General features: G+C 41.6%; 1 protein-coding gene across 3 annotated transcripts in view; it reads right to left on the bottom strand.

Moving 5' to 3' along the window:
* trappc9 (trafficking protein particle complex subunit 9) overlaps nt 1-27,825 on the bottom strand; it is a 182,991-nt gene that overhangs the window by 144,896 nt on the left and 10,270 nt on the right. For all 3 annotated transcript variants that reach the window (XM_076753979.1, XM_076753980.1, XM_076753982.1), the window contains 6 exons: nt 26,791-26,916; nt 26,038-26,254; nt 21,198-21,341; nt 12,128-12,254; nt 10,283-10,428; nt 3,795-3,880 (listed from right to left, as the gene is read on the bottom strand). In XM_076753979.1, coding sequence (XP_076610094.1) covers nt 3,795-3,880; nt 10,283-10,428; nt 12,128-12,254; nt 21,198-21,341; nt 26,038-26,254; nt 26,791-26,916 — 846 coding nt within the window. The remainder of the gene's footprint in view (nt 1-3,794; nt 3,881-10,282; nt 10,429-12,127; nt 12,255-21,197; nt 21,342-26,037; nt 26,255-26,790; nt 26,917-27,825) is intronic.

Below are 27,825 nucleotides of genomic sequence, written 5' to 3'. Positions count from 1 at the left end.
ATTGGATTTATTCATAAGAAGGACCTCAGATCTGACGTCAAAACAATTGAGAAGTCCTGAAAGAGCAATCGAGACTCATTTAACATCCTGCAGTGATACCGGCGTCTATTGATGAGCACCATCTTAAAGGGCAGAAGCAATACTCTGGGTCAATGAACAGCACTTGCAAATTCATGGTATTCTCAGGAAACAGTAATTAAATGGGTCTGCTTTCACCCTTCAACCACTCTCACCTGAACTCTAAAGCTCTACATAGAGAGATATGATGGTTTAAGACACGTATGTGATGCCTTTACCGTCTTAAAGATATTATCTTCATCATGAAGTTACTACCATAACTGATTTTGACACAATAATGGAGCAAAATGAAAAGTCATTAGAATTTGTAGCAAAAATCACCACAAACCATCCAGTTGTTGACATATTTCAGTGTGGACCAAAGACATGGACTGACCAATGGTCAGACCAGCCAACGTTGCCATTCCCAGAGCCAAGCTGCTATCTTTGCTGGAAGTCATCATTTCTAACAATCACTCTAAACCTGGGGCTCCAAATTTAACCACAACAATGGTCTCTTCTTCTTTAGTCTTCTCTCCATTGCACATCAATCTTAAAAGCTGATAACTATACATTTTTGTGATATTTGTTAAAAGGAGAGTGAAATGTAACAAGGGGTTTGGTGCTTTTTCTATTTGTACATTTCTTACAAGTGTGTCTCAAATCTTTTGATAAGACTATCTCATGTGAAACTATCTGTGCAGTCAGAGAATAGTGTGGTTTCTGTCTGTCAGCTTGGCAGCTGGCTGTGATGTCAACTGCAGAATTTCAGTAGGCTTAGGTAAAAAAAAAAAAAAAGGTTTTATCAGTGAATACAATTGAAATACAACGTGTCTAGTTGTCAAATTGGCTGCAGTGATAAAAAACATGCCATATCACCTCAGCCTCATTTGTAGTCAGAGAATGTCTGCATGTGGCTTTAAAGTTTTCTTTGAATGTGTACTCCTGCCTCAGAATAACTGTATTTACATACTCGGTACACACTGCCTGTGCACGAGGCAGACTGGGGTGACGTAAAGACTGCATCAATCCCTAACAGCAGACACTACCTCACTCGATGAAGGTTGCTGAAGCGCTGAGCCTCTGAGGTACCAAGCCTGTGATTTAAGCTCTCCTCGCTTTCACTTCAGGACATTACACACCTTTATTGGACCGCAGAAGTACGGGTGTTAACCTATTGAAAATAGATCATTTGCATTCAGTCTTAAAAAGGTTAATTAGCCGGTTTTCCTAACAATAACGATTAGAGGATGTGCAAATAGAACTGTACTGTTTGAGCTGGTGTGCATCAACTTCGCTGTACAACACTGGCAGTATGTGCATAACCTTTTGTTTTACTTTAGCTAATGCTAAGATAATGGCATGATTATCATTTATGCACGTGGGCATTTTGTTCATTCTGCACATCTGATAGCAAAAAAAAAGCTGCACAGAGAAAGGCAGATAAAATAAGACATACAGACTTCCAAGACTGACACGATATTGATTTGGCTCAAAACTTCACAGTACACATTCAATAAAACTATTTTTTTTAGCACTTTTGTCAATCGTGCGATATGATGACATATAACTTTCTTGTTTCATTACTGAAGTAAATGCTGAATTCATCTTTACTGTAAATGACCGATCTATGCTGACCTAAGAGACTAAACTAAAAGTGCTATTTGTCATTTGGAGAAATAGTAAATAAATATCCCAAACTTGCATGTGGGGAGAATGACAGAAGCATCTGATGGCGACCCCTCTTAAAATGAAAGGGTTGGGGTGGGGGTTGTGGTAAAAAAAGCACTACTTTAATAGAAAATCAATAAAGCACAAAGTAAAGCTGGGTATTAGCGCTGAAGTCGTGTGGTGACTGAGAAGGAGGGCCTGTCTGCCAAACTACAAGGTCACCTTGATGGCGGAGGATGGAAAAGTGACCTTGTCCGTGTGTGTGTGTGTCTTTGTGTCTGTGTTTGTTTGCCACTGTCTTTCAGAGAGCTGGTGTACGTATAGTGGATAGACGGTTGCTCGGGTCTAACAGCAGTCACTTTGTCTGGAGAACAGAGCAGCTCTCAGCAGCATGCGTCACCCTGTCTGCCTCCACCTGCATGACTCTACAACACCACCTGAGGTTTGTAGCTGCTGTGGAGCTGTGAAAGGCTTCAGCCTCCATCTGTGACCTGATCAATTCACCTGTAGGTGGGGACAAGCTAATGACACTCCTCATTACTATTTGACCTTGCTTGTTTGACTGTTTCGCCTCATAGGAACTCTGCAAACAGGCAGCTTACAGACAGTGTTGTTGTGACTCTGACTCACCAGGTCATATTTTGAGGCTGGAAAAGCAAATGTTAGGAATTTGTGCTTGATAAATAACTTAAATGATTAACTGAGCAACTACTACTTTTTTTTGGCACAGCTTTGTATATTGCTGTTTAAGTTCTGAATCATTACGGTATCTTCAGTGGTGACAGTCTGGAGGGATGAAACACTTCTATATCACTTTGTGATCCTGTGAGATGACATTTATAGCGCAAATTTGCCTGCCTGGAGCTTTAAAACACACAAATTCAGGCTCAGAGACAACTGGCTAGTGATTACTCCTTCAGTTTAAACACTTTCCAGATGTTCCAAACTGGAGGTCGCCTGCACTTCCTGCGACTGTCACAGCATGTGCCGTTATCAGACGATGCAGGGCAGCTAAATCAACCAGCAAGACCTGTCCAAGTCTATTTGGCATCGGCTCCAAGACAGCTGCTACAATTAAGAGGCCACTGTCTCCACTCACACTCCGCCATGAAACTTTCACGGCAATTTGTTCTCGACTTTCCAAATAATTGAAGGCAACATCACTTTTGACAGGTAGTACATTGTGTGCAATGCTGTGTGTGCCGCCGCTATCTAGCAGCTGAACGTAGGCCTCTCCCTGCTGGCCTTTTATTGAGCCTGATGATTGCTTTGCATTTCAAGGTTGTCCCACATCACTGCATTCATAAACAGACACAGCAGTGAGCAGGAAGATCAGCGAGGTATTTGGTGATCTTTTGCGCTCGTGAACCTGATAGAGTGGCTCAACTGGTGTGTGTGTGTGTGTTTAGGATGGAGTAGCAAGGGAGTGACAAAGCAGCGAAATTAGAAATGGATGTTGCAGAAGTGTAGATCTGCACTACCATTGGGCGTCTTTTAATAACGAAAAGTTCTGAACTTAAAAAGCTGCAGTCACCGAGCAGCTATCAAACAATACAGTTAAATTGGACTCCCTGATGTCTGATGGCTTTTTTCAGGCTTTATTTTGCACAGAAAAGCAGTGCAAATGTTCTTACACTAACCTCAATATAGAACCTATCTGGTCTGACAGGATGGTGTGTGAAACCATAAAATTAATGGCACGACAGGGGGTGTGCCTCTGCCATGTGACGCTTTCTGACTGTCAAGAGAGAGAAGAGTTTGTTCTCACCATCTCATGCAATCATTACAGTATTAACCTGTCAAAAAAGCTTTTAAGGGGCCTTAATTAGGCTATCAAGGATGATTACAAAGCATTTTCACTTGCCCTTGTTCAATTCATAGGTGGGTGCAGAGGGACTGTTCGTATTACTACAACAAGAAAAGCATGTCAGCAACCTCCTGTTTCCACAAAGCTGTGATTAGATATTAGAAAAATGTGTATTTCTCAAATATTTAGACCACTGATTTTCCATCAAGGCATTTTATTACAGCACATTTGAAATTCAGGTGTAATAAATTTCACTGACCATATTCTCCACACGAAGTTCGTAAGGCATGGGGTTGTAGACCATGAGCTGCACTTCACAAACATCTCCTTGAACCCACTGGAAGTCTGGCAAAAGAAAAGCAGACATGAATTAGAAGAAGATATCAGTGGCATTAAAACCCATTTGTAATTAATGAGCTGAGGGAAATACACCATTAGGCTGCACTGCTATTAAAGATCAACAGCAACAGTCAGTGATAGATGATGTAAACATAAACAAAGTCCAATAATATATAACGTTTTCCTGATTCATTTTTAATTAATACAGAACCAAACCAGATAATCACAGAGTGTCTGTGTCTCATCCGGTTTGTGTTACGTTTCAGTTAAACTGCACTCGGCTTATTTAAAGGACTAGTTTGACATTTTGGGGAATACGCTCATTTTCTTTGTTACTGCTCTCAAATCTGTGCGTTCAATCCCGAAGCTACAGCCACTAACCGGTTAAAACAGGCTAAAACAGCTAACCTGGCTCTGTCCAAAGTTTAAGAAAGAAATCCACATACAGACACAAACCAAAATGCAAAACTGACAATTTTTGGTTTAGGGATTGACCTGACTCGAACCACTTTTGGAATAAAAGCTGTAATAACATCTTCAGCAAGTCTAAGAATACTAAAATAAAGCTAATGCAATCCAAGGTCCAAGATCCACACAAGGTGCACATAATGGGATTTACCAGATCTACTATTAGTCACAAGGAGGTAACCACCCACTATCCCAGATACAATACAATACTCCTAAACTGGAAAAGTAGGTAAGAAGACAACATCTCACAATGGTTAAATCACCAAGCACATCATCAATGGAACCATAATCAACTGTGGGAGTGTGTATGCATGATGACAAATAACTAATAACACTAAAGCAACCCATCCTGCAAAACTCACCTGAAATGTATGCAAACCCAAACCGGTCCCACTCGCCATTTATTCATTTTCATGTCTTCTCTCCCTCTCACTTTTAGTTTTTCCCCTTCACATGCTGTCCTCTGTTACTTATCTGTGTCCTTTTCTGGTTCATAAATCAGTATCATCTGTTGTTGCCTCTATACTTTGTTAACATGTCCATATTGTCTAAATGTATAGGCACTAATTGACGAATAAAGGAAAAAGAAAGGAGAAAAAAATATTTCTGATTATTAATTATGAGAGATATAATAAACTGGAGAAATTAGATGAATACAGGTTGATTTCTCTCGCTATTTTTCTTCTGGGGTACACATAAACTCATTCTGTCTGAAACAACAGAGCGGAGGCTGAATAAATATATAAGCAATCAAATTCTGGGACGAGTAAGACAATGAAAAACAACCCACGAGTCCAGTCACACTGACGGATTCATCAGCCTCATTCAAAAGAATCAGGATGTGTATTTTTAATGCTAACACTATTATGGCAGAGCGAGAGCACATCCCTGCAGCCAGGATCCAAACTCTTGTGGAAAGCCTTCACATATGGGAGTAATATGTGGATGAACATACACTTTGGGCTATGTGCTGTATATAGATTTGATATACTGAAAAACAAAATCACATTAATTTGAATTGACACGGTTGTTAAAGGTGTGATAGGATCTTTTCAATGGGCAATCGTTAGTCCACAGAATGAAATTCATTGAGCAGTAGTGACAAGCTAACAACAGGGATAATGGGATCAAATTATGTTAGGACCTAATTAAATGGACTCCTGAGACATGTGAACTGTAAAAGGCAAGTTAGCATTGCATCATGGATGTTGTGCGGTCTTAATATTTAGGAACGATTCAAAGGAAAGCTGCAGTCACTGATTTCCTGAGAGAATAACTTGGATTTTCGACACAGCTTAGTTTTACTTTTAGGAAAAAAAAAAAGAAGAAGAAGAGCTCTGCACGGCAATATCCATCAATCCTGAATGAGATGCTGAAAGCGTTTGTTAGATTGAGAAGCTTCAGTCCCACTGTAGCCATACCCATCTCCATTTGCAATATAACATATTCTAGTCCATTTGGAGAGTCCATTGCTCTAAATAAACTTGCAAAAGAGGGCCTGAAAATCCTAGCTCACACCCTGGCAGGAAAAGGGATTTATAGAAGGCAAACTCCAGCTATGCACCCTGGGAAATTAAGTCAGTCAAAAGAAATATATCTATGGTATGAATGCCTGTAAAGCCCCACACAACCTTAGGTCTGGCTCACAGGCATGCCCTCATAGCCAGCCAATTAAGCGTGAAATACACCTCAGAAGATAGAAAATAGAAAAACAAAGTGGATTGCTGCCATTTTATTTGTGTTGCCTCAGTCCTAACTCCTCAAGTGGCCATTGAGATTCTGCACAGATCTCCAAAGGCTTCAGCTCTTTGAAACCTCATTGTACAAAGCAATAATGAATGTTTTAAGTCAGTGCATGGCTGCATGCTTAGTTAAACACTGCCTGCGCTGGTTTCTTAAAAGGCAAATTATTTTGTCAAACTGTTGCTCATGTGCTGTGAAAATCAGCTTTTCTAGACCTGAGACAGAACTGGAGAAGTTTACTTGCGTCACTGGATCCTACAGAGAAATATTCTGTCAGCAACATGAATCTTTCATAGTGAATAATAACATGCACACTACGCCTGGGCATTGGAGCAAAAGTCATCCAAGTGTAATGATACGACCCCAGAGCAGGAGGGAATGCATCCAAACAGAACGAAAGCCAAACTTTTGAGCTCGTTTGACACTGCGAGTCATTAGCGCCTCAGATGGAAACACACTTGTAGAGGACACTTAGTGAATACTGTAAATGGAAAAATGTAAACATTCCATGCAAGACATAGACCTAAATCCAAAAATGCTTTACTATTTGACAGGCACGAGTTGCTATGATGTTACAGAGTAATGAGAGGTGAACTGTATGTCATTTATCGGTCTCAGCAATCGGGAGCTAAACACACCGCTCACAAGTCTAATCCGACACAGGGAACGTCAATGACAGCAGCTCGAAATCAGGGATATTAAACTTACTTTTGCAAAATGACAGGAGGCCTGGGGCCACTTAAGACACAAACACTGATAAATAAATATTTATGCTAAATAAGGAAAAAATGAATAAACATTAAAAGGCCCTTAACTCATCTTTGAAAGTCTTCATTTTCAAATTAACTGACTTATAAACTGAACTTATTAACTAAATGAACTTGGTGTAAAGATTGACACAGCCTATACGACAGATAAATGAGATGTTTTACAGCTTTTAATAGCTGCAGCTGTGTTTCACTTGTAAATGCTTTGGTTACATTTGAGAGAGTTTATACCACATTAAGCATATCTCGAACCTCCTCTGTCATGCAATCACTCAAATGTTTGATTCATAAGCATAAACTGCTCCTACCAGGGACAGAGTGAACAGCATATTTAAACTCTTTCAGTGCGAAACACGTTCCTGTGAGTAGAATTATCCCCATTTCTGCGCAACATTTGCTCTTCAGCAAATAGTTGTCTTCCCCTGCATAAGATTACTGTTTGATCTTACTGCAGTGTGCACAGTATGAAAGGCCACCATGTTACTAACAGCCTAATTTATCCCATATAATACAATACTGCGATAACCCTCCCTCTGTACAGCCCTGACTAATAACAAACAAAGCAAAAAATCCCACTTTACTGTCCTTGTGAATTAGAAAATCGTCAGCAGGCCACCAGGCACCCTATCAAAGGCCACATTTGGGCCATGGGTGGTCAGTTGAGTATCATTGCACTAAATCCATCACCACTGCAACTCGCTCCACTCTGACCGGCTGCCTCACTGAAATCAAATCATGGATGCCAGCCAGCTTCCTCAAACTAAACTGTGATGAATCAGACATGATCATCATCGGTCCCAAAACCCTCCCCAAAACCACTCACAACACCTGCCTCGCCATCAATAACTCCACTCTGTCTGCCTCTCCAGACATCTGCAACCTTGGAGTTATTTTCATCAGCAACCTCTCCTTCAAACAGCGCCTCAATCAAATCACCAGAACGGCCTTTTTCCACCTCAAAAAGGTAACTCGTCTTCCCCCCATCATTTTCCTTCTCTGCTGCCCAAACTCTGATCCATACCTTCATCTAATCCAGCACTGACTACTGCAACAGCATTCTTTGTGGCACATCATCCGAAGTCCTAAATAAACTCCAGTACATCCAGAACTCTGCTGCTTGCCTGCTCGCCCACTGCCGTGACTACATCACCCCCGTCCTCCACTGGCTTCCTGTCCCACGACGGATCCAATTCAAAGTCCTTCTCCTCACTCACAAAGCTCTTCATAACCAGGCCTCCTCCCACCTCACCGACCTGCTCCACCATCACACTCCTTTCTGCAGCCTCCGCTCCTCTGATGCAAACCTCCTGTCTCCACCACTCAGGACCTAGCATCAGACCTGGGGTGACAGAGCCTTCTCCATTGCTGCCCCCACCCTCTGTAACTCTACCCAAACACATATGAGACTGCACCAATCTGACAACTCACCTTCACCACTGCTCATAGTGTGTGATTAATGCTGCGTGTCATATATTTTAATGTGTTTTCTATGATTACTGTAACTTACATGTCCTTCAGTAGCCTGAAAAGCACTCTATGAATAACATTCTTCCCTAAAAACTGTATGCTTAGCATCACTGTCCTCCTGTATTATTCCAAAATTGGCGGGCAATGTATAAAAATGGGCAACGCATCCTCAAGTACAATGGACGTACTCAAAGCTGGAATCAGCACTTTAACCTCATCATTAAGTTTTACTCCAAATCCAAAGTGCAGGAGGACAAAACCAAAACAAACCCTTTCAGACTGGACTATGTTCCTGCGTCCCCTGTGAGAACCATATGAAGTACAATCCAGGTCCCTTGTATGCCCATATACCATTGTGATAGATAGCCCCTCACCCCTATCAATGTGAATGGATAGCCGTACACTACATAGCTCTTAAAGCTCAGTCTCACAGCAATTACAGGGAAAACAATCTCCCATTAGAGGACCCCTTATTTTATGGCTGAACATGAACCTGATTCATAGCATGTGCCTTAAAGTGCAAGAAAACATGCACACATATATTCACAGTGTCCACACACCTTAACTGCCAGAGCCAAGCACAGAATACTAAAGATTCTGGTTCCCTGTCAGTAAAATGAATGAGTGGGAAGTGATGGTTTACTCTGAAGCTGTAAAGGTTTACAGCTGTGGCACATATCCCAGCATGATGAACTCCTCAAGTATTTCCCTATAGGATTTAACCGATGGCAAGGCTCCATCTCTGTCTCCATCTCTAATATGAAGGATTTCCTACATTTTGACTGATTACTATTTAATGTGATTGATCAATACTACACTGCTTATCCAATCCTACACTGTTTAAACAGCACTGACATGGAAATATCCAAGCTTTGCAGATTTTCACCTCATTTTCTCAAATTAAAGCCAACCAGGGAAAGGGAAGGCTGGACAGGAAGTGCTGAGCTTCACTGACTGCAGATTCATAGCAATAACCAGCAAAAACCAGCAAAGTGGAAAGAACTGGAGATTATTAACAAAAAGAATTTCTGTTAGGAAGTCAGAACGGGGAGTATGACGTGATACTGTTGTTATAGTGATGAAATACGTGTGGTGGACAATAAGACAACACACAAAGATGGAGGACATTTTTGAGTTTTATCCAGGAAACATGGCAAATAAGGAATACAGGACCCCTCTCTCAAACAAATATCAAATACTGTTTATAAGACCAACATTAAATGTCTTTTTCTGTAGATTCCTGTATCACCATGTTTAATAATATTGCACTTGGGTGGAGCAAACTCCATTAAAGAATTGATTTAACTTACTTTTTGCATTTTATCTCAGTCAGTAAGTCTGAGAAATTACCGAAAGCACTGACTCACGTGACATCACCTGAGGAGATTTAGCAGACTTCACACAGCTGCCTCTGGTGATGCAAAAGTCTTCATACAACTTCTTAAAAATATGCAGTAGAACTTTGATATTCTAAAAAACTAAGATGGACTGATTGCACCTTGGACTGTGTTCCATTGGCAAATGGTTCGGAAACACTGGGCCTTCCTCAGAGCTTGACGAGGAAGTTTGGAAGAAGCTCTGAAGGAAGCACGCAGTTGCCAAATGTTTCTACAAGCAGGAATTTAAAAGTGCCCCTGCTTTTGCCAATTTGTAACACGACAGTCTTGTGCAGTCGCTGCAGGTAGTGTAGCGCACCACCTTTCAAGATACACAATGAACTGAACATTTAAGTTAAACTGTCCACCATGACAGTGGACAGGGAGTGTCCAGGATGTATGCACGTCTGCTGTCTGGATGGAAGGGGTCAGCAATATCTCACAACTGACAAACAACTCCCAGAGCCAGATGGACCCTACATTCAGTCAGTGATGACTCACCACAAATGGTGGTGTGTTTCTATGTGTGTGAGGATGTACAGTAGGTCATGGTGAGCAAAACACAGCACGAATGCCTTTGGGCTTACCTATCTTCTTACAGCGCTCCTCTCCTCTGTTGTGCATGATGATCGGTGAGTAGATGAAGGGGCTGGCAGTGGACATGTTCTGTCCCAGCAGGCCTTTCACTTTGTGAGGACGCAGACTGACAGGCAGATTGAGGAGCTTCACTGATCTAGTTTGAGCATCACAGGAAAAGGCACAACAATGGCATGAGAGGGAGGTGAGAAAAGATGGCGAGGTTTTGTTCTGCGGTTCGCACATTGCTTTTGCTGGTGGAGCTTTAAAGTTACAACAGCTTATGCAGAATAATCCAAGTGTTTCCTGATAAATTCTTGTTATTATTACAGTACATTGTAAGAGAATTATGATAATACACTTTGCTAAAGGTTTCAAGGTCAGCAAATGACTAAAAACAGAAGTACAGACACTTGAAGAAAGTGTGTGCTCCTCACTTTCAGGGACCACGGGTCCATTAATTCACGGATAACTTAACAAAGAAATCTAGTAGATAAAAACGGCTGCACATCAGAAGCCACAGATCTGTGAGAAAGTCAATGTTGCTCATTAATATGTCAAACATTTCATAATATCATAAAAGTGTTGCACTGTGGGTGTGTCTATGTATGTGTGTGTGTGTGTGTGTGTGTGTGTGTGTGTGTGTATGCGTTTTTTGGGGGGGTTATTATTACAATATTACTTCATTTGGATTGTGTGCTTTTGTTCCCCACAGCAGCCTCCTAACTGCAGGACGTGCAAAATAAGATCTATTTACCTAATTATTTTCACACTCAAAAGCTCTGAGACCTCTGAAGAGATCCGATGGAACAGGCTGCCTTGATAAGCTCATTATAAACATTCTGCACATTTTATTCGGGAATGACAACATTTGGAACACGAGTTTTCACTGCAGAACTATTCTAAAGCCAATCATTCAATGTAAAATAAACCGACAGCTGTCATCTCTGGGCTCAAAGAACTTTTTGATGTGCTTGAACAAGCCACTCATTTGTGTGATGTCAAATTATAATCCTCAGTATCAACCATAACTCTGTTTTTTTTTGGTGTCCATTGTCAGCAACCGTTGATTCTTTTGAAGCAAGACTACCAACCAGAGTACTGGATCATAAATAATGACGTTATGCTCATGACCCCAAACCGACTGTCATTATGGGCGGGTGTAAAGCTCAGGGAACCAATCAACTTCTAGTGATAAAACTGACAAACCCTTCATGAGCACTAAAGTGTTTGTTACGCACGCAGCAGTTCAAATTAATCATCAGTTTCTAAATTTGTTCATACAAGACAAGAGTGAATGTATTTTGCAGCAAATACACTACTTTGAGCAAAGTTTTCAAATCTACAGTGCCCAGCAATTTTAGGAAAGAAATTTAGTCTTTTAGTATATAATTACAAACCATTTTACCATATGAACACCTCTGACGGGCTACAGAATTGGGATGGCACTGAGATGTGGACTAACATTGTTGGTTTTGGTATTTTAATGGAATTTGTTGGCAATATGAAATTCCATTTGAAATAATTCCAACAGTTTTATGAGTGTCAGCAATTTCAAAGGAGAACAAATCACAATTTACCCAATTTGAGAACAGGTTTTTCAAATAACATCGCATGAAAGATTCATGCAAAGCCCAATTTCAAAGCAATTGACATTAAAAGCACCAATTATATATTCAGAGCCTTTTCATTTTCCAGTTTTTTCGCAGTAATGGCTAACTAACTGCCAAACTTTTCCGTGTCCGTGGTATAATTACTCCAGATATCTCATTTGGATGATATTTTGTTTACTAAAAAATCCAGCCAACATGTGACAGGATGCATGAAAGTAACAATCACTCACACTCCCGTCTTACCGGACAATGGGGAGCTTTGTGAAGGGCACTGGAGGAAGCTTCAGGCCATCAGGAAGGGTGATGACCTCCATTCCACCAGGACACTTGGAGGTGTAGTTCTCCAGACTCTGGGTCACCTCTTTCTTCTCTACATATGTTGGAGCACATAACAGTAGGAAAATCGATGAGCACATGGCGTGAAGAATTCAGTAGAAACAATTATGGCAGCACAATTCCCTTCATCGTTCTCCACGCCCAGATAATCTGAGTCCCATCTCCGCGGTATAGATTTCGTCTTTGCATGTGATATGAATGAACCTGGCAGTAATAACCTGTGAGGTGTCTCTCTCAGCAATAAGGGCCCCAGTCGTCCAGTGAAATTGTAAGTTTTATTGTACCATCAATACCTTTTGAGGGAACATTACTGCTCACTCAGCCACACAATTTTCTTTGGCTCTGTACGTTTGATGAGTGTCCATCAAGGAGAGAAGGACATTTACAGGCAAAGACTCCATACAGCTCTACAACCCTTCATGGGTTATAGGAAGGACCTTATGAAGTCTTATTATTATTGCAAGCGTTTTGTAGTAATGTGAAGTGTTTCTCCGCCTCTTTGTACATTCAATAAAAACGCTGACAGCTGCGAGGTTCACCACTTTGTGAACACGTGATTATATAAAGGATGTTACTCATGAGCTCAGGAACACTTTGTAAAACTGGAAAGATGGAATAAAGTGAGATCAAGATGGATGGAGGGAGGATGGATTCAGAAGGAATGAAATAGCAAGAGGTGAATGGATGGTAGCTCAGTTGTCCCCCTGGCTGAAAGCTTTCATAATTGATGACATATTTGTCCATTTTTCATCTTGTTTGCAGTGTCTGAGTGTTTACAGGAGCCATGTTTTTTGTTTTCTGTACCCAATATATATATAGCCAATATATATATTGGCTATATATATATAGTTCTCTATATAGTTCTTCCATTATGATTAATAAAATCAGCATGGACTAGTCAAAGTGAAAGTCGTTGTCAGTGTAAATTTGTCTAAGAAATGAAAGCTCAGTCAAACACATTAACACAGAGCGCTTTATGAGCTTTAGAACAGGCTTTAATGTTTGCATGGATTTACTGATGAGTGCCATGATTATTTTCATCCTTTATCTTCAGTCATGTCAATATTAGGGTTGATTGTTTGATTAATAGTTAGAAAAAGTACTCATTCTTAGCCAAAAAAAAAGGCTATGTATCATCCATTGAAACATGCATACGGAATGGTAAGTGCAATCTGTAGCCTCTAAACTGTCTTGGAAACCAAGTATTCCACAGATAACGCTATCTGTGCAGCAGATTCAGGTAACTCCCTCCCTCCCTTCCTGAAGTTGTGACATTAATGAGACTGCCACATTATTGCGATTCAGTTTCTCCAGTCCACTAATTCTGTCCTGATACAGCCACATAATGCATCAGCGGGTACTACTGTAAACTGAAAGTTCAATTCTCCCCTAAAGCCACCAAAGATTAGGGCTGCCCAGTCTACTCTGTGTAACCAGATCTCTCTCTCTCTCTCTCTCTCTCACAGTCTATAAACTCTGGATTCTGATTATTACAGGTGCTGGTGGTATGAGCCACTTGTTTAATCCAGATAAGAGATAAATATTGTACAATAGCTACACTTGCACTGCTTGTGCTGTTGTTTAAATTGCACTGTTGTCTTGTCTGTTTCTGCAATCTCTGACTGCACATCAGCAAGGCATCATTGTCTGACTGCAGCAGTCATTGGCCTTGACATCATGCCCAAATCAGGACAAACAGTGGCTTATCATGATAATCACAATTACTGTTGCTGCTCTTATTTCATAACTTTAATAACCGTAATCATGCATGTTTACTCATCCAGTCACTTCACGCTTGTGTCCTCGGATTACAACAAGCCTGTAAATAAAAAACACTGTCTCATCCCAGTATGTGCTGTACTGTATGGTGTATTATATACTTCCAGTGAGTCATTTTGAGTTTATTTAGAGGAAGATAGAGCCCGGGGTTTGCATAATGCATTTCTGTCTGGTGATTTGCTTGCTGTGCTGGCATCTGACTACTTACAGCCTTAAATGTTGTAAATGAGCCCAGAAAAGGGTCCTATTTATTTGTTATTGTTCATATAAGCCTACTTGTCTGTAAAGGTTATGCAAAATAGAAGACTGACCACCAACAGTTATATGTATGCATCTAGCCTATTCATTTATGTTTTGCCTGTTATTAGTAAAATATGAATTTACATATAAAATCTAGTGCGCTCCAGACATTCTTGTTCCACACCAGCTAAAAATTCCTCAGACTACCTCGGCTTGCACAGAGCTTATATGCATGTCACCTGGGCATTGACTTTAGTGTTTGTAGCGTTCGATTCCAGTTTTCACCAAAAGCAAAACATTTGTTTTGTTGTCCTTTGTCAGGACTCGTTCCTTGAGGTCAGCCTGATGTGTCAGGGCCCTCAGACAATCAAACCCATGGGGTTAAACTAGCAGAAAAATGTATTTGACTTGTTTCTACCCTGCGTTTCGCCGAGCTCCCTGCCCAAACAAACACAACAAAGCACATTGTTAGCCTGACAGCTGGAACATACTGTCCAGATAAGGAGAGAAACATTTTCACACGTAATGAACGGAGGGGAGAAAAGGTAAAGCTCTTAACACTTCATACGGCTCCCCAAACAAAAGGATCTCATCTTCTCCAAGTGTCAACCGTCAAGAGGAAGAATAACAACCGTAGGCAGGATGAAAGGCAGCATGGGTAAAAGTTTGCTCTGAATCCTCTTCTCTGTAAACTGAGCTTACGTCACCGTGTTGAGCGACAGAAGAGTAGGAGCGGAACACTTTGGAAATCTGCACCTTTTAAATGTGCCTTCATCTAACAAGTTTGTTTGCAGTTTTTCTTTCCTGGCAACCGATTTATCAATGCTGCATTTTCAACGGCTTGACGTGACCAAACAGTCTTTTCTGAATAAACAGTGAAACGATGCCTGTACCATACAAATTAGTGTGACAGTAACGAGCGGATTCAGGTGCTCTGACAGCATCTTTTGTATCAGCCATTATTAATTCCTCCCAATTTGTCAGGATAAATCTCACGTAATTTGCAAAGCAGCAGGTGTCAATGGAGTTCGTTCGGGAAGTGTTTTGCAAGCTTAAGCTCCATGAAAAGTAGTATAATATGAGGCGGGCTGGCGTGAGGGACAATCTGTGAAGGGCAAACAATGCACTGATTCATTTTTAGATGAGGCGCCAAACACAGTCGTTCAAGTGTGCTGTGATGCACAAAATGTTGTTTTCCTCTCCCCCTGCCTTACTTCTTTCTTGACATGTCTCCTCTTTGCTGTTTTCCCAGAATGAGACATCAGAGCTGGAGTTTTACTGTTCTACAGAACAATTCTCTCTCTAGTTTCAGATGGGTTCAGAGATATACAGCTCTGCGGACATGTGACTGCCTCTTGTTCTCTCAGGTTGGTCATGGTGTATTTACTGTACAGGTGTTCACTTTGCTGCAAAATCCACTGGCTGGATCTCAGCAGCTTGTAGTACTTACCAAGTAACTAGTAGTTTAGTTACCAGTGACAGTTAACAGTGAGGAGTTTCACCAGAAGAACCCAGAAGATGACCACTGCTGATGTAATCTGCTGTATTCTCCATAAATGAACATGCTTAATGACCTGCGAGGGGGAGTTGCTAAGGCTGGAGAAGGAACATTAAAGCTGCATTCTTCAATTAAAACAGGTGAACAAGAAGATATGGACATCTTCTGCCCTATTTGGTCAGATGACCGGCTTTAAACATTGCAGGGATGAACAGCGCCTGGAGAAACAGCCTGAGTGAGGTATGAGACGAGCTGCACACAACAGGCGTTACTGTGATTTGAGCAAACCAACACACGTCATGGAGGTAAACCAGTTTGTCATGGTGTGCAGTGGAAAAACACTCGCACATCATGGCATGGCACGGACGGTCACAGCTGCTCACAGCTCAGCTCAGCACAAATACAACATACTGAAAAACGGCACAAGAAAATCCAGATTCCAGGTCTCTGTGTGCCCGGCAGCAGGTGCTCAGGACTGTAGCTTAGCTGGGAGAGTACTTACACTCTCCCAAGCTCCCAAGCAGGCATAATAATGGGCCATTTTCTGTTTGAATGAAAATGGCAAACAAGAAGCTGATGTCAGACTGAATAATGGAGTGGTAACCAAATGGCAAATCAGGCAATAATAACGGAAATTTCAACAGGTTTATTGCCTTTGACTTGGGCAAGTTTGAAATGACACTGCTATCATTCTTTTAAAAGATTTTCCACTATTTGAAGAAATAAAAAAAACTCAACAGCACAGTTAAAGCCCTCTCAGAGATTTCTATATTTGCTATGCTTTAAGACTTAATAGACACTTGTGGGAAGAGGTGAGGCTAGAACTTCAAATACCTTTAATGACAATGCAGACGATGAGAACACTTTCAAAGGCAGATTTATCAAATTACACTGGGGAATGAAAATTACTGACAGAGCACAAACAGACACGTCAACAGTTTTATGAATAATTTAGAGTTTTCCGGCTGGTATTTCAAGCAAAAAGCCAGCAAAAGAAAAAAGGGAAAAGAAGAATACTGGAGGTGAAACATAAATCATCAAAACAATAAACAGTACGGTTAAAACAAATAATCATTGTAGACTGGAAACTAAGCAACTGAACGAGAGACATTCATCTCTCTGATATAAAACTCACTATTTAAAAGTAAGCGTAGTATATCAAACATATCCATCTCTATTTGTGTGACTTTACAAAACTGTTGCACGCCCTGCTCTGACATGTTGACTTTTTCCTGACCCAGGAACATTACTTACTGTTTCATTTTATATTGCGTGTGTTTGCAAGGATGGGAGGGCAGGTCGTGCGAAAACAGCAATGCACAGAGTGCTGTAAATCTCCTGTATGTAATATACAGCGGACGTTATTATGGCAACAATGCCAGTAAAGACATAGAAGGGATAGTTGGGTTTTTTTTTTTTGAAGTGGGGTTTGTATGAGGTACTTGTCATTACCTACAGTAGATGGCGGTCATCATGCACCTAGCCTGGAGAAGCAGACAGGGGAACAAGTGTAGCAAAGCAATGTACTGCTGTGGACGGGGGGCAGCAGCAAAACACATTTCAGCCACATAAAAGAAACCCCACCTAAAATCATCAATATCACTCGAAAGTTTATGCTATATTTCCAATATTTCTACCGCTTTATCTCATTGCCAGACAGCCCTTTCTGACAGGAAACTGAAGCCATATGCCGTCTTCAATCTGCAATCAGTATTCCAACTAACTGCTCCAGCTGATTATTGGAGGTATATCTCTCTTTGAGCATTAATAATGTTTATTGATGTGTATGATTAACATAGGAACCTTATATATCTCAGGAAATGCGAGTTCATATTTAAATAGGGACATCATCTGTGCTTTGCAGCCTATTGACAACCATATCAACTGAAGTGAAGTGAGCCATTTTAGCCAAAGGATGCAACACTTTCATTTGTCATTGCAACTGCACTCACGTTTAGTTTCGCTGAGAATATGAGTGATACTTGGTTTTGGCGAGTTTCAAGCTCAAGAGGAGCACTAATTGGTGGTTGGGGATAGTTTACCCACTATCAAATCAGTGTAAATGAGATGTGTCTGACCTGCCTGTTAGAGGAATTCTGGTCTATGTAAATAATGAAGTTGGCCTGATAACACCTGCTGTCAACTTTCCCTCTGTACCATACAATAGCAGGGCCTTCATGTTCTCCCAAGTGTTGGGAGCTGCAGGGTTAAAAAGCTCCACACGCAGCAACAGACATCCAACAATCACAGTGCAGTTTTCATACCAGCCAAAAGGTAATCACAGGTCAAATAAAGGCGGTCAGTGCATGGCCAAACGTGAACTTGGGATGCAGTATGTAAACAGGACGTTGACATGGGGATAGTATGCAGGCTCCATAAGCCTCTCAGTGATCTTACAGAATCTTGTGGCTTTAAATGCAACACTCACATTATGGAGGCATGTGAAGCTATAATTCAGAGCTGGGGGGGGGGGGCTTTACTAAAGGCTGGAATGCGGTGGGGAGAATTATACCATAACCTACACTTCTTAAGAGACACCAGCGCTAATTTAAAAGGAATCAAGGATAACATGGAGTTATCTCTCATATATTGGAGAAGACAATCACTCTGAACATACGGGCTGAGAATTAACTACTGATGAATTACCAATGAAGGTCTTCCTTTGTCATCCAGCTCATACCTTAAACATTTTCAAATTTTCTATGCTCATGTTGTATTAACGTAAATGTGATTGTGCAGCGTCCTCTGTGGTCATCCAGTTTAGAACAGACCTGACATGAGAAAGTTTTTTTCACATATTCTACAGCGAGCAGCAAGCGATCGCTCCTGACCTCTCCTCACTCTGCTGCTCCTTCCTGCTTCACCTCATTGTTGTTCTTTTAATCTCACTCTACCTTATCATGGGTCCCTCACTGATGCCATTCCTCACAGGCTGTCCTGGAAGCAGCCATAATTAGCCCTGCCTGCTCACCTCGTCATCACCCAGAGGAAGCACTACCTGCCATTCTTGCACTGCTAAAAGGCTTTTATAAAACATCTGAGCTATGTTTCAAATGAAAAGGCGCAACCAGAGCCATTAAAAAAAGAGAGAGAGAGAGAGAGAGAGAGAGAGATGTGGCTCCTGTGGGGATGTGATGGCATTAAAACAAAAAAAAAACTGATGGCATCCATCTTAAAAGCAATGTATGTTCTCATTATAATCTTAGGCAGTGTAATCAATATTTACAAAAATGAACAAGACTTAAGCAACTGACACTAAAATGTGACCAGGGAGACAATATCTAGAGCTCTTCCAATCATCTCTCTCTATTTTCACTTCCCTTTCAATTAAACTCTTTTTTTTTTAATAGAAGCTCCAACAAATTGAAAAGCTCCTGGACACAATTACATGCATATGCTTTGAATACCACCTTTGGTGTTAGCAGTGTCATCTAAGACACAAATTCATTATCAGTGAAAATGGTACTTGCTGCATGAAGTAACATTTGATGACATGAGCTACTCTTATGCTGCTTAAAACTGTCACATGATCTTCTTTCTGGATGGATTCAAGAAGGCTCATTTTCAAAGCCTTGAAATCAAAGATTGTGTCCGCTCGGGCAAATCATCTTCAGCAGTCTTTTCTCATCATTTCACAGCGAGTGATCAGTTACACGATTATTGTGAAGAGGAGACCAACAAGCACGGAGCCACACCGACATAGGATGAGCAGCACTGGGGATGGAGTTGTTCGAGCACGCCAACCTCAACCAGCTGCTCACAGTTGTCTTTGAATTACCTCAATATCAACATTTCATGACTTTTTTTTATGGGAACAGTAGTGATTCTCCTAGTTTCAAAGAATGGAGAGAAGCATTTTGAATTTTTAATCTCAAAATTTGATTTCCAGGAGGTGTGAGTGCAGTCTTTTTAATTAAGCGTTGTTTTCTAAGTTCTTAAATATTTCCAAATCCCTAATTTATGAGCTTTGCTATATGTTCTCACTGCTAGTTGTATCTGTATCTTAGCTTTTACATTTTTAGATACTTCCATTGTGTATCCATTGCCTGCCACACATTCAGGGAAAAATACTGTATCACTGCACAGAAGGAAGCATGGAACTACTCCCCTGACCCTAGCATGACCCCATACCCATGACGGGCCAACCAATAACGCGAGCTAACATCACACCTCAGCTGAGGAGGACACCATTAATGTTTCCATCCTGCTCTGTCACGAGCACGAGCCTCTCGTCCATGAGTAGATGCTTCCTTCTCCGCAGTGATGTGGTTGGCGGGTGTAGAAGATAGTTCCTATATCAAACTGCTCACAGCAAGGTCTGTGGATTGTCTTCAGTAAACGTGTCATGATTTCCGGAAAGAGACATGACAACACAAGCCAAGTGACATCTACATCCATTATAATGGAGAGAAGGCAGACATCTCAACAGCCGATATCTCCAGCACTCAGAAACCCACAACAAAACAATCTGGATGGCTAAACAGCCCCACAGGTAAGGGGAAAAAAGGGAGTGCGCTGACTTCTGACGATGCCTGCATATCATTACTCAACAGCCAGTTTTGTCCACTTATTTGTCATTTCTGCGCCTTCCACATGTGCACGGGAATGGCACGTTGAACAGAGCCCGCTGGCAACGGTTAGCAGCGCCGTGTCTTGCTCAGCTCTATTCTATGTGTGACACATGCACACACACAAATCCCAAGACACATCAGTGGGGACTTATTCCCCGAGAGCAACCTACAATAAGCTTCCCGACATTTCGAATATCACACTGCTGACAGCAGTAGAGGCAATCAAAGGGGGGCACCCAGACCTCAACAGACAGCACTCTGAGCCCAAAAAGTTACAGCTTACGAGGGCAGTGTTTTCGGTCAGAGAAGTAGTAATTACATCATTCGGTAGTGTCTTTTCTAGCCCTTGATGTATGTGAGGCTGTAGAGAGTAATATTACTCCAGCAGGACTGTTACTAAGAACACTTTGCATAAGCCGCTGCAGAAGTCCCTTTGCTGATGTTTAATATTTTACGCGGTAAGCTCGCTTGATCTTGTTCATACCTCGTCTGCTTCTTCTCCCTCTCTCCCTCCCTCCATTCTCATGCTCTGTAGCCAACCAAGGATTACGCTGGCCTCTATTGTGTGGCCAGTGGACCGTCTGACTCACACTGCTTCAGTAAAAACCCTATCTCCTGGCTGCACAGGATTTCTGGTCAGAGCACAATGTTGCACTCCCGCCAAGAAAAAGCTGGCTTTGTTGTGCATCGCATACTATTAAGCACAAGGTATAATGCTGCAATCACCAAAGGACAGGGTGGCCGTTTCTAGATTTTTTTTTTTTTTTTTTTTTTTGAAGACTGGGCACGAAGCTGGAGGCACCTCACAGGGTTTAAATACTACAATGGACATGGAAGTGTTATCTTTTCACTTCTCAAGCCTCTTTCTGAGAGTGTGTTGTGAGCTGACCTTGATCAGACAGGAAGTCCAGCATGGTCTGCAGGAGGAAGGACAGGTGGCGCACAGACAGGCCAGGGTTGCCCATGCGACGGGAGGCGTACACCAACTCGTGGAGGAGGCGCATTTGAACAGCAGCCCAGCCTCGGTGGGTACCTGAGAGAGAGAGAGGATGGAGACAAATTCACATTCACAAGGCTCATTGCTGACATCTAATGTTACACGGCCGTCATATCAGATTAGCACAGATGGATCAATTCACTGATGAGCATCATTTGTGTTTAATGATGTCAAAGTCATGATATGCCTTTTTGTTAATAAAGGATTGTTAGTACAGAGCAGAGCTGGAGCGATAAATCAATTCACTGATTTGTCAGACAAAAAAAAAAAAAAAAAAATCTGAAAACTATTTTGATAATTGCTTCATGTAATTGTCATTTTTCACGCAAAAAATACAAACATTGCTTTGTTCCAGTTTCTCAACTGTGAGGATTTGCTTCTTTTCTTTGTCTCCTGTGACAGTACACAACCTATTTTTAGGTTGTGGACAGACATTGCACCATTTTTCACTATTTTCTGGCATTTTTTGGTTCAACCAAGTGACTGGTGAAGTTATGAATTGCAGTGCTAGTAAATATGAAAATAAATATGTACAGATATTAAATTAACAGCTGCAGGAATAATGGAAAAAATAATGGAATAATAATGGAAAAATATTCTTAGTGATGCCATATCTCCAGGCACACATACATAATAATAACTAATAATTACTTTTAAATGTATTCAGTGACAAACATTAACAGGTGACTTGTTGCGGTGCAACAAGTGTGTGACAAATCTTCATAATTCTGTATTTAGAATGCTTCACAGACAAAAGGCCACACAAAGAGATCCAACTCAAGTCTCTTCATTGGATCCAGCTCCGAAAAGTATCCCCATTGCAGACTCTCATTTGCTCCAGCGTGGTGCTAACTTAGGCAGAGTTGTTTTCTCTGCAGAGCTCCTGAGGACATCTTAATAGCATTCCAGCCTGACACCAACTGTTACATAAGACCCTCAGCCCCCTACGAGATCCCTGCTCCACTCCCAGCTGTCGACTGTTGACTCACTAAGTGGGATAGAAAACTAGAGGAAAGATATGCTGGGGAGGCGGTGGAGGCCAGAGGGAGGGTGGATTTTTGGTAAACACTCCTTCCTTTCCTCATCTTAAACACCACTTTCAATAACGTCAAATCATGCCTGTGATGCTTTTCAGTTATCAGCGTTTTTCTGCCATAGTTATTATTCATCCTGACTTCTTCTGCCATCTGAACAAACTGTAAATGCAATTCCTTCATAAGCTATTTTTTTCTGTTGTGAAACTGCACCCACTAAGCAGTCTAAAAATATCTGACTTCCACCTGTCTGCCAAAACCAGCGCTTATCTGGGGAACAGTAATCCAAAGGACACTTTGGATTTTCTGAGAATGTCGCTCTCGCTCGAACACGAGAAATGATTTCATTTGTGGTATTTTCAGACTTGAACTGGAGGTGTCTGGCAATCCATTTCACACACCACCAAGATAATGAGTGTGGCGCACCGGCCAAGCAGTCGCACCGTCATGCGAAACCTGACTCAAAAGGCACCGTACCTTTGGGCTGCCTCTGATGAAACCAGGGGAATTTTCTACCGTGCAGGGCCGTGAGACGCCACACACCGCCATTATTCTCCTCAATATTAAACATGTGAGCGATTACAAGAAAAGAGCGGGACGAACGTGGACGAACAGCCTCTGCAACCGCAATTCCAAAAAAGTAGGGATGCTGTGCAAAATATAAATAAAACTGTGTTCCTGAGCCTATGTAGCAATCTCCTTTTTACAATCCTGTGTTCACAAAGTGGTGAACCTCACTCCAATCATGATACCATCACCTGTTACCAGTGAACCTGTTTACCTGTGGAATGTTCCAAACAGGTGTTTTTGGAGCATTCCACAACTTTCCCAGTCTTTTGTTGCTTTTGCGTCCCAACTTTTTAGAATCAGGGTTGTATGTAAGAGGAAGAAAGAAGACAGGAAACGACAGAGTGTCCCCATTTCTGGTAACAGGGAAAGCAGCAAAAAAAAGGGCCTGCGACCCACGAGCCGTTTGTTCCAGGGTATCTCTGGACACAGCAGCCTTATTACAATGCACCACTGATCCCCATTTTCTTCTTCACTCGAACTTGCCTCTCCAGCTTATTGCTTCATAAACTCCCACCTGATCCCTTCTGCCAGAAGATGTACAACTGTCATTCCCTGCTGTCCCATCAGGGCGGTGAGGATTCAGAGCGGATACTCAGGCCAGGATGTTACAACTGATACATCAGCATGGAGAGATTATCGGTACCTTAAGGTCTGTTATTCAAGCTCACGCCTTCCATGGAAGGATGCTCTCCTCATCCAGTTGTGTACTGTATCCCACAGAATGTTTTTTCTTTTACTGACAGCTCTCAACAATTGACAAGCAAGGAAGTACTCTTTAAGAACATTTAATTACTGCTGTGTTGTACATGTCAACATGCAGAGGAGGATTTTGTTGAAAGCTGCATTGTAGAGATGTGGATTGAAAGATGACACTCACACACACTCCAGAAATACCTTTCAAAAGTGCCTTGAAATGTCCCTCGAATGAAGAAAATGCAGAGTGATCAATCAAACCTTTTAGTCTGCCTTAATCCTGCAACTGAGGAATCCGACACTCAATAACCAAAAGAGGGTTTTCTTTGTAACGATGGCCATGAGTCGTAACTTGGAGATTCATCTCAACATTTGGCAGCGTTCCATTTACAATTGATATAAAAATGCGCATGGACATCAGGAGCAACGTACTGGTTGTAGAATCTGAGATGTAAATGCGGAGAGAGAACATTTACTCTGTGGAAAAACATAAGCATGTTTAAATTCTACTGTTATAGCAGGTGTGAAATGTCACTAGAAACTCTGAAGTGTCATCTTAAAGTTTTGAATTTTAGATGAAATGTTATTAGACAGATGGAGACATGACTGGTGAAAACAGAAGTGGCTATTAACACCGGCTTACTGTTTGTTGATGAAGGGTAAATACACCCTTGTAGTACATATTGACAGTTACTCAAGTGATATCAAGGTGCATCAATAATTAAGCTCTGCTGGTGTAAAGTGTGCTAACCACCACCTAAAAGAACCCTTCACAGTCAAAGTACAGACATTTTACCTCGATCTGCAGCTTGTCCATATGTACTGCTTTTCAAGGAAACTAAGCCAGAGATAAACAGCACATCTGATAAAAACCTCCTCACCGTGTTCCTTGAATAATGATCATAAGAGAAAATATGGCCTTCCCTGAGCCTCTGTTTACTCTGGACTCTGTCTTTTGTGTTGCCAACGCTTGCCATTGAGTGGCTGCAATGAGCAAGGGTCAATAGTCTGGAGAACTAAGAGGTTTATCATGAGGACCTTACCATAGAGTGTACAAAAGCCTGGGTCAGGTCTCAATTGTGGCTCTTTTCGAGCAAAGTGGTGGCTTGAATGTAGAACACCCTGAAGGAGCACTCTTGAAAAGACAGCAGAGCTGGAGGTGGAATGAAGCGGTGCTATTCATTTCCTTTATCTATTAAATATGTGTTTACACTGCTGACACTCACAGCCTGGCTCAGGCGGGAGAGTGCTTTCAATATTTGAAAAAGGTTAACTCTGTGGGATTTACTCCTTTTTTCCACTGATGTAAAGACAGCACTACTTAACTTGTGACGCTTAAAAAGAAATAAATGGATCCAGCTATGACATGATTCTGTTGGACTTCTTCGTTGCCTCTGTTAGGACTATGCTCAGAAGGGCCAAACAAAGGAAGCTCTCTTCATGTTCAGAGCAAATATCTGATTAAGGTGCTGATTTGCATCACATACGAGACAATGATTCCATAGTTTTCCCCGAAGAAGTTTTGGGCGCTGATCCGAAATGTGCCAACAGCATGGATTTAGTGAAAGCATATTGGCTTCACAGTACAAGCACAATAGAAGCTTCTTGGCCTTAATGAAAAAATCCATAAACGGGATCATATTTGCTCACACAACTAATATACATTATACAAACTTTCTGCATCATCGCCGCTTGATTTTACGCTGTTGTACCCTCCACTGTATGAATTACACGATGAGAACGACATATCTGTTGGTAGCAAACACACATTATGTTGTGTGTTTTCTGCCCGTGTCCAGTTTTGACTCTGATAACGCGTTTTGCTGGTGTTCCGTAAAGGCTGCAATGTGGTTGACGTGCTGCAGTTTCTCTTCTTTCAACAGTTCAGGGCCTCGTTTCCCAAAAGCATCTTAAGGTGAAGACGATCATAAAATCTCTCTCACCAGTGATCTTAAGCTTTAGAGGCGTTTCCCAAAAGCACTGTAACCGCGGACAAACACCAACGTTAAGAAGCTCTAAGTGCTGGTTTGGGAAACATGTAAAATTTAAGAGTGTTCATAGAAACGCTTGAAGAAAATGCTCTTAACCTCTGAGATCGATGGTCATCGGGAAGCAGAGACCTGAGATGTTAAGCCTTAGGTTCCTGAGGAAGACCCTTAAAAAGACTAGACTCTGATAATTGATTCCTTGTTTAAGACAGTTGTCATACAGTTTGTATCGCTAAAGGGATATCTTTGGGTTTCAAACTATTGATCGCTTACCTTTGGCTTTTTTTTTCCCCACAAATCTCTCAATTTTTCCTCAACTAATCTTTTAAAAACCAATAATGACAGTAATTGCTAGTTGCAACCCTGAAACATCTGGATGCTGGGGAACAAACTCATCTCGACATTTTCAGATCATCTGAGACATCTCCTCCAAGCGTCCTGGTTTACCTTTGCTGAAGTCCTTGGGATCAAGTGACAGGCTGTACCCAGGCAACGTCTCCAGCAGCAGCTTGTAGCAGGCCCTCCAGCCGGGCTCTGGGATGGTGGGAGCCACACACTGCATGGCTGCCACTCGCTTGAAGAACGCAGACTTGCGATGGAAGCCGATCAGCTCGTAGAGCTCGGACAGGATACTGTAGCGCTGGATCTTCTCCTCCTCTGAGAGCTGCAGTTATGGAGGAAACATTGAAGTGGCCCTCCATGTTCAACAGGTGTGTGATGTGAAGCTTAAAACCTCCGCTGCACATACACTGAAACAGGGCTTAACAGAGACATCTCAAGTCTAAAAGTTGATCTTCTGATGTGAGTATTTGCAAATCCATAGACTAGACTGGATTTTTCAGTGAGGGAAAAGGAGTAGATGTGTTATTAGGAATTTTTAAAAAGGCAATTTAACTTGAAGCAGAGACTTTTCATATATCTTCAAACATGTCTGGAAGGAATCTTTAACCAACCAAACTATTTGTCCGCATATTGAGTGTAAGTGTGTGGAGTAAAACTTCAATGCCCCCGAGAGGCATGGAATATTAAATACGACGATGAATTAAAATGAATTCAAGTGGAAATCAATGCAATATATACGCACACAGACACAAATAAACACAAGCACACCAGTTGGGCCCAACATCACATACTGCTAGTGGTCATATTAATCATTCTGTGTAACGAGAAGAGCATTGAATGTACAGTTGGACGGCCTACCTGTCCCAGGTTGATGTAAACAGCGTTCTGCAGGAACTCCGAGGCCTCCCTGGCCCTCTTCTGAATGGCCAGCACCCTGACCGCCTTCACGCAGGCCTCCAGCTCGATCACTCCTGCGTTCTTATACTACGAGAGATAAGAGGAGGAGCGGGGGAGGCTCTGCGTTAATGAAAAATGAATAGCCGACGAGGATCGCCTTGACTTCTGCTACCCACCTCATAATCAGAGGGAATGTTTTTTCATTAACATACAACCACCCTCATCAGTCACTGTAGACGTGGGTTGACAGGCAAGAGTGATAACTGTGCTCCCCTGCTGCTCGTTTCTCAGGAGTTTCCACACGTTGCTGCGCTTGGGCTTCCACTTAAAACCCGAGCTTCTGCTGCTGAGGCTGTACGCTGCGCGCAAGTGTGTGCATTTTTTATCTCACCGTCCCTCAACTTCCCTCCACTTCCACCCTCATTGTCTCCTTATTAAAATTCAATTAATATCTGAATGGCTATGTGTTGAGATGTAATTTAATTCTGAATGAACTAGTTACAGGTAAAAGGGCTGAGGGAGGTCAGCGCAAAAAGGCAATTATAATAATGAAGATAAAGCACAGGGTTGCCTCTGAATAGTTTGGTGGCATAATGAGACTATTCAGCTTTCCCTAAGCATTAGGGATACTTTAATACTATTCTTTGTGACTTTGTACAAGCACGGTGGTTAAAGAAGAGCAGAAATATATTATGTCCTGAACAAATGCATACTGCATATTCTTCTGTCCGTCTAATGCTGCTTTTTCAATAGTTAACATAAGCCTTAAACACAATATGGTTCTCTTTCCAGATATTGGCTTGTCCCCGTGTTGCACTTGGAAAGAAACAGCTGCTGTCAGCATTTACTGGTCTGATACTACTCAAACACAATGTCGTCACTGCCTTCAAATTCCATCAAGCCAAATCAAATACTGCCCTCTGGTGAGACGGATAAGTATTACTATAGAGACATGTAGCTACATTTCTGCCTCTCAGTGCTTTATTAAAGCAGCAC

Source organism: Chaetodon auriga, chromosome 17 (genome assembly GCF_051107435.1).
Source record: "Chaetodon auriga isolate fChaAug3 chromosome 17, fChaAug3.hap1, whole genome shotgun sequence".
Classification (NCBI taxonomy): Eukaryota; Metazoa; Chordata; class Actinopteri; order Chaetodontiformes; family Chaetodontidae; genus Chaetodon; species Chaetodon auriga.
Note: the sequence above shows the minus strand (reverse complement) of the source record. Positions and strands in the feature narration are given on the sequence as shown.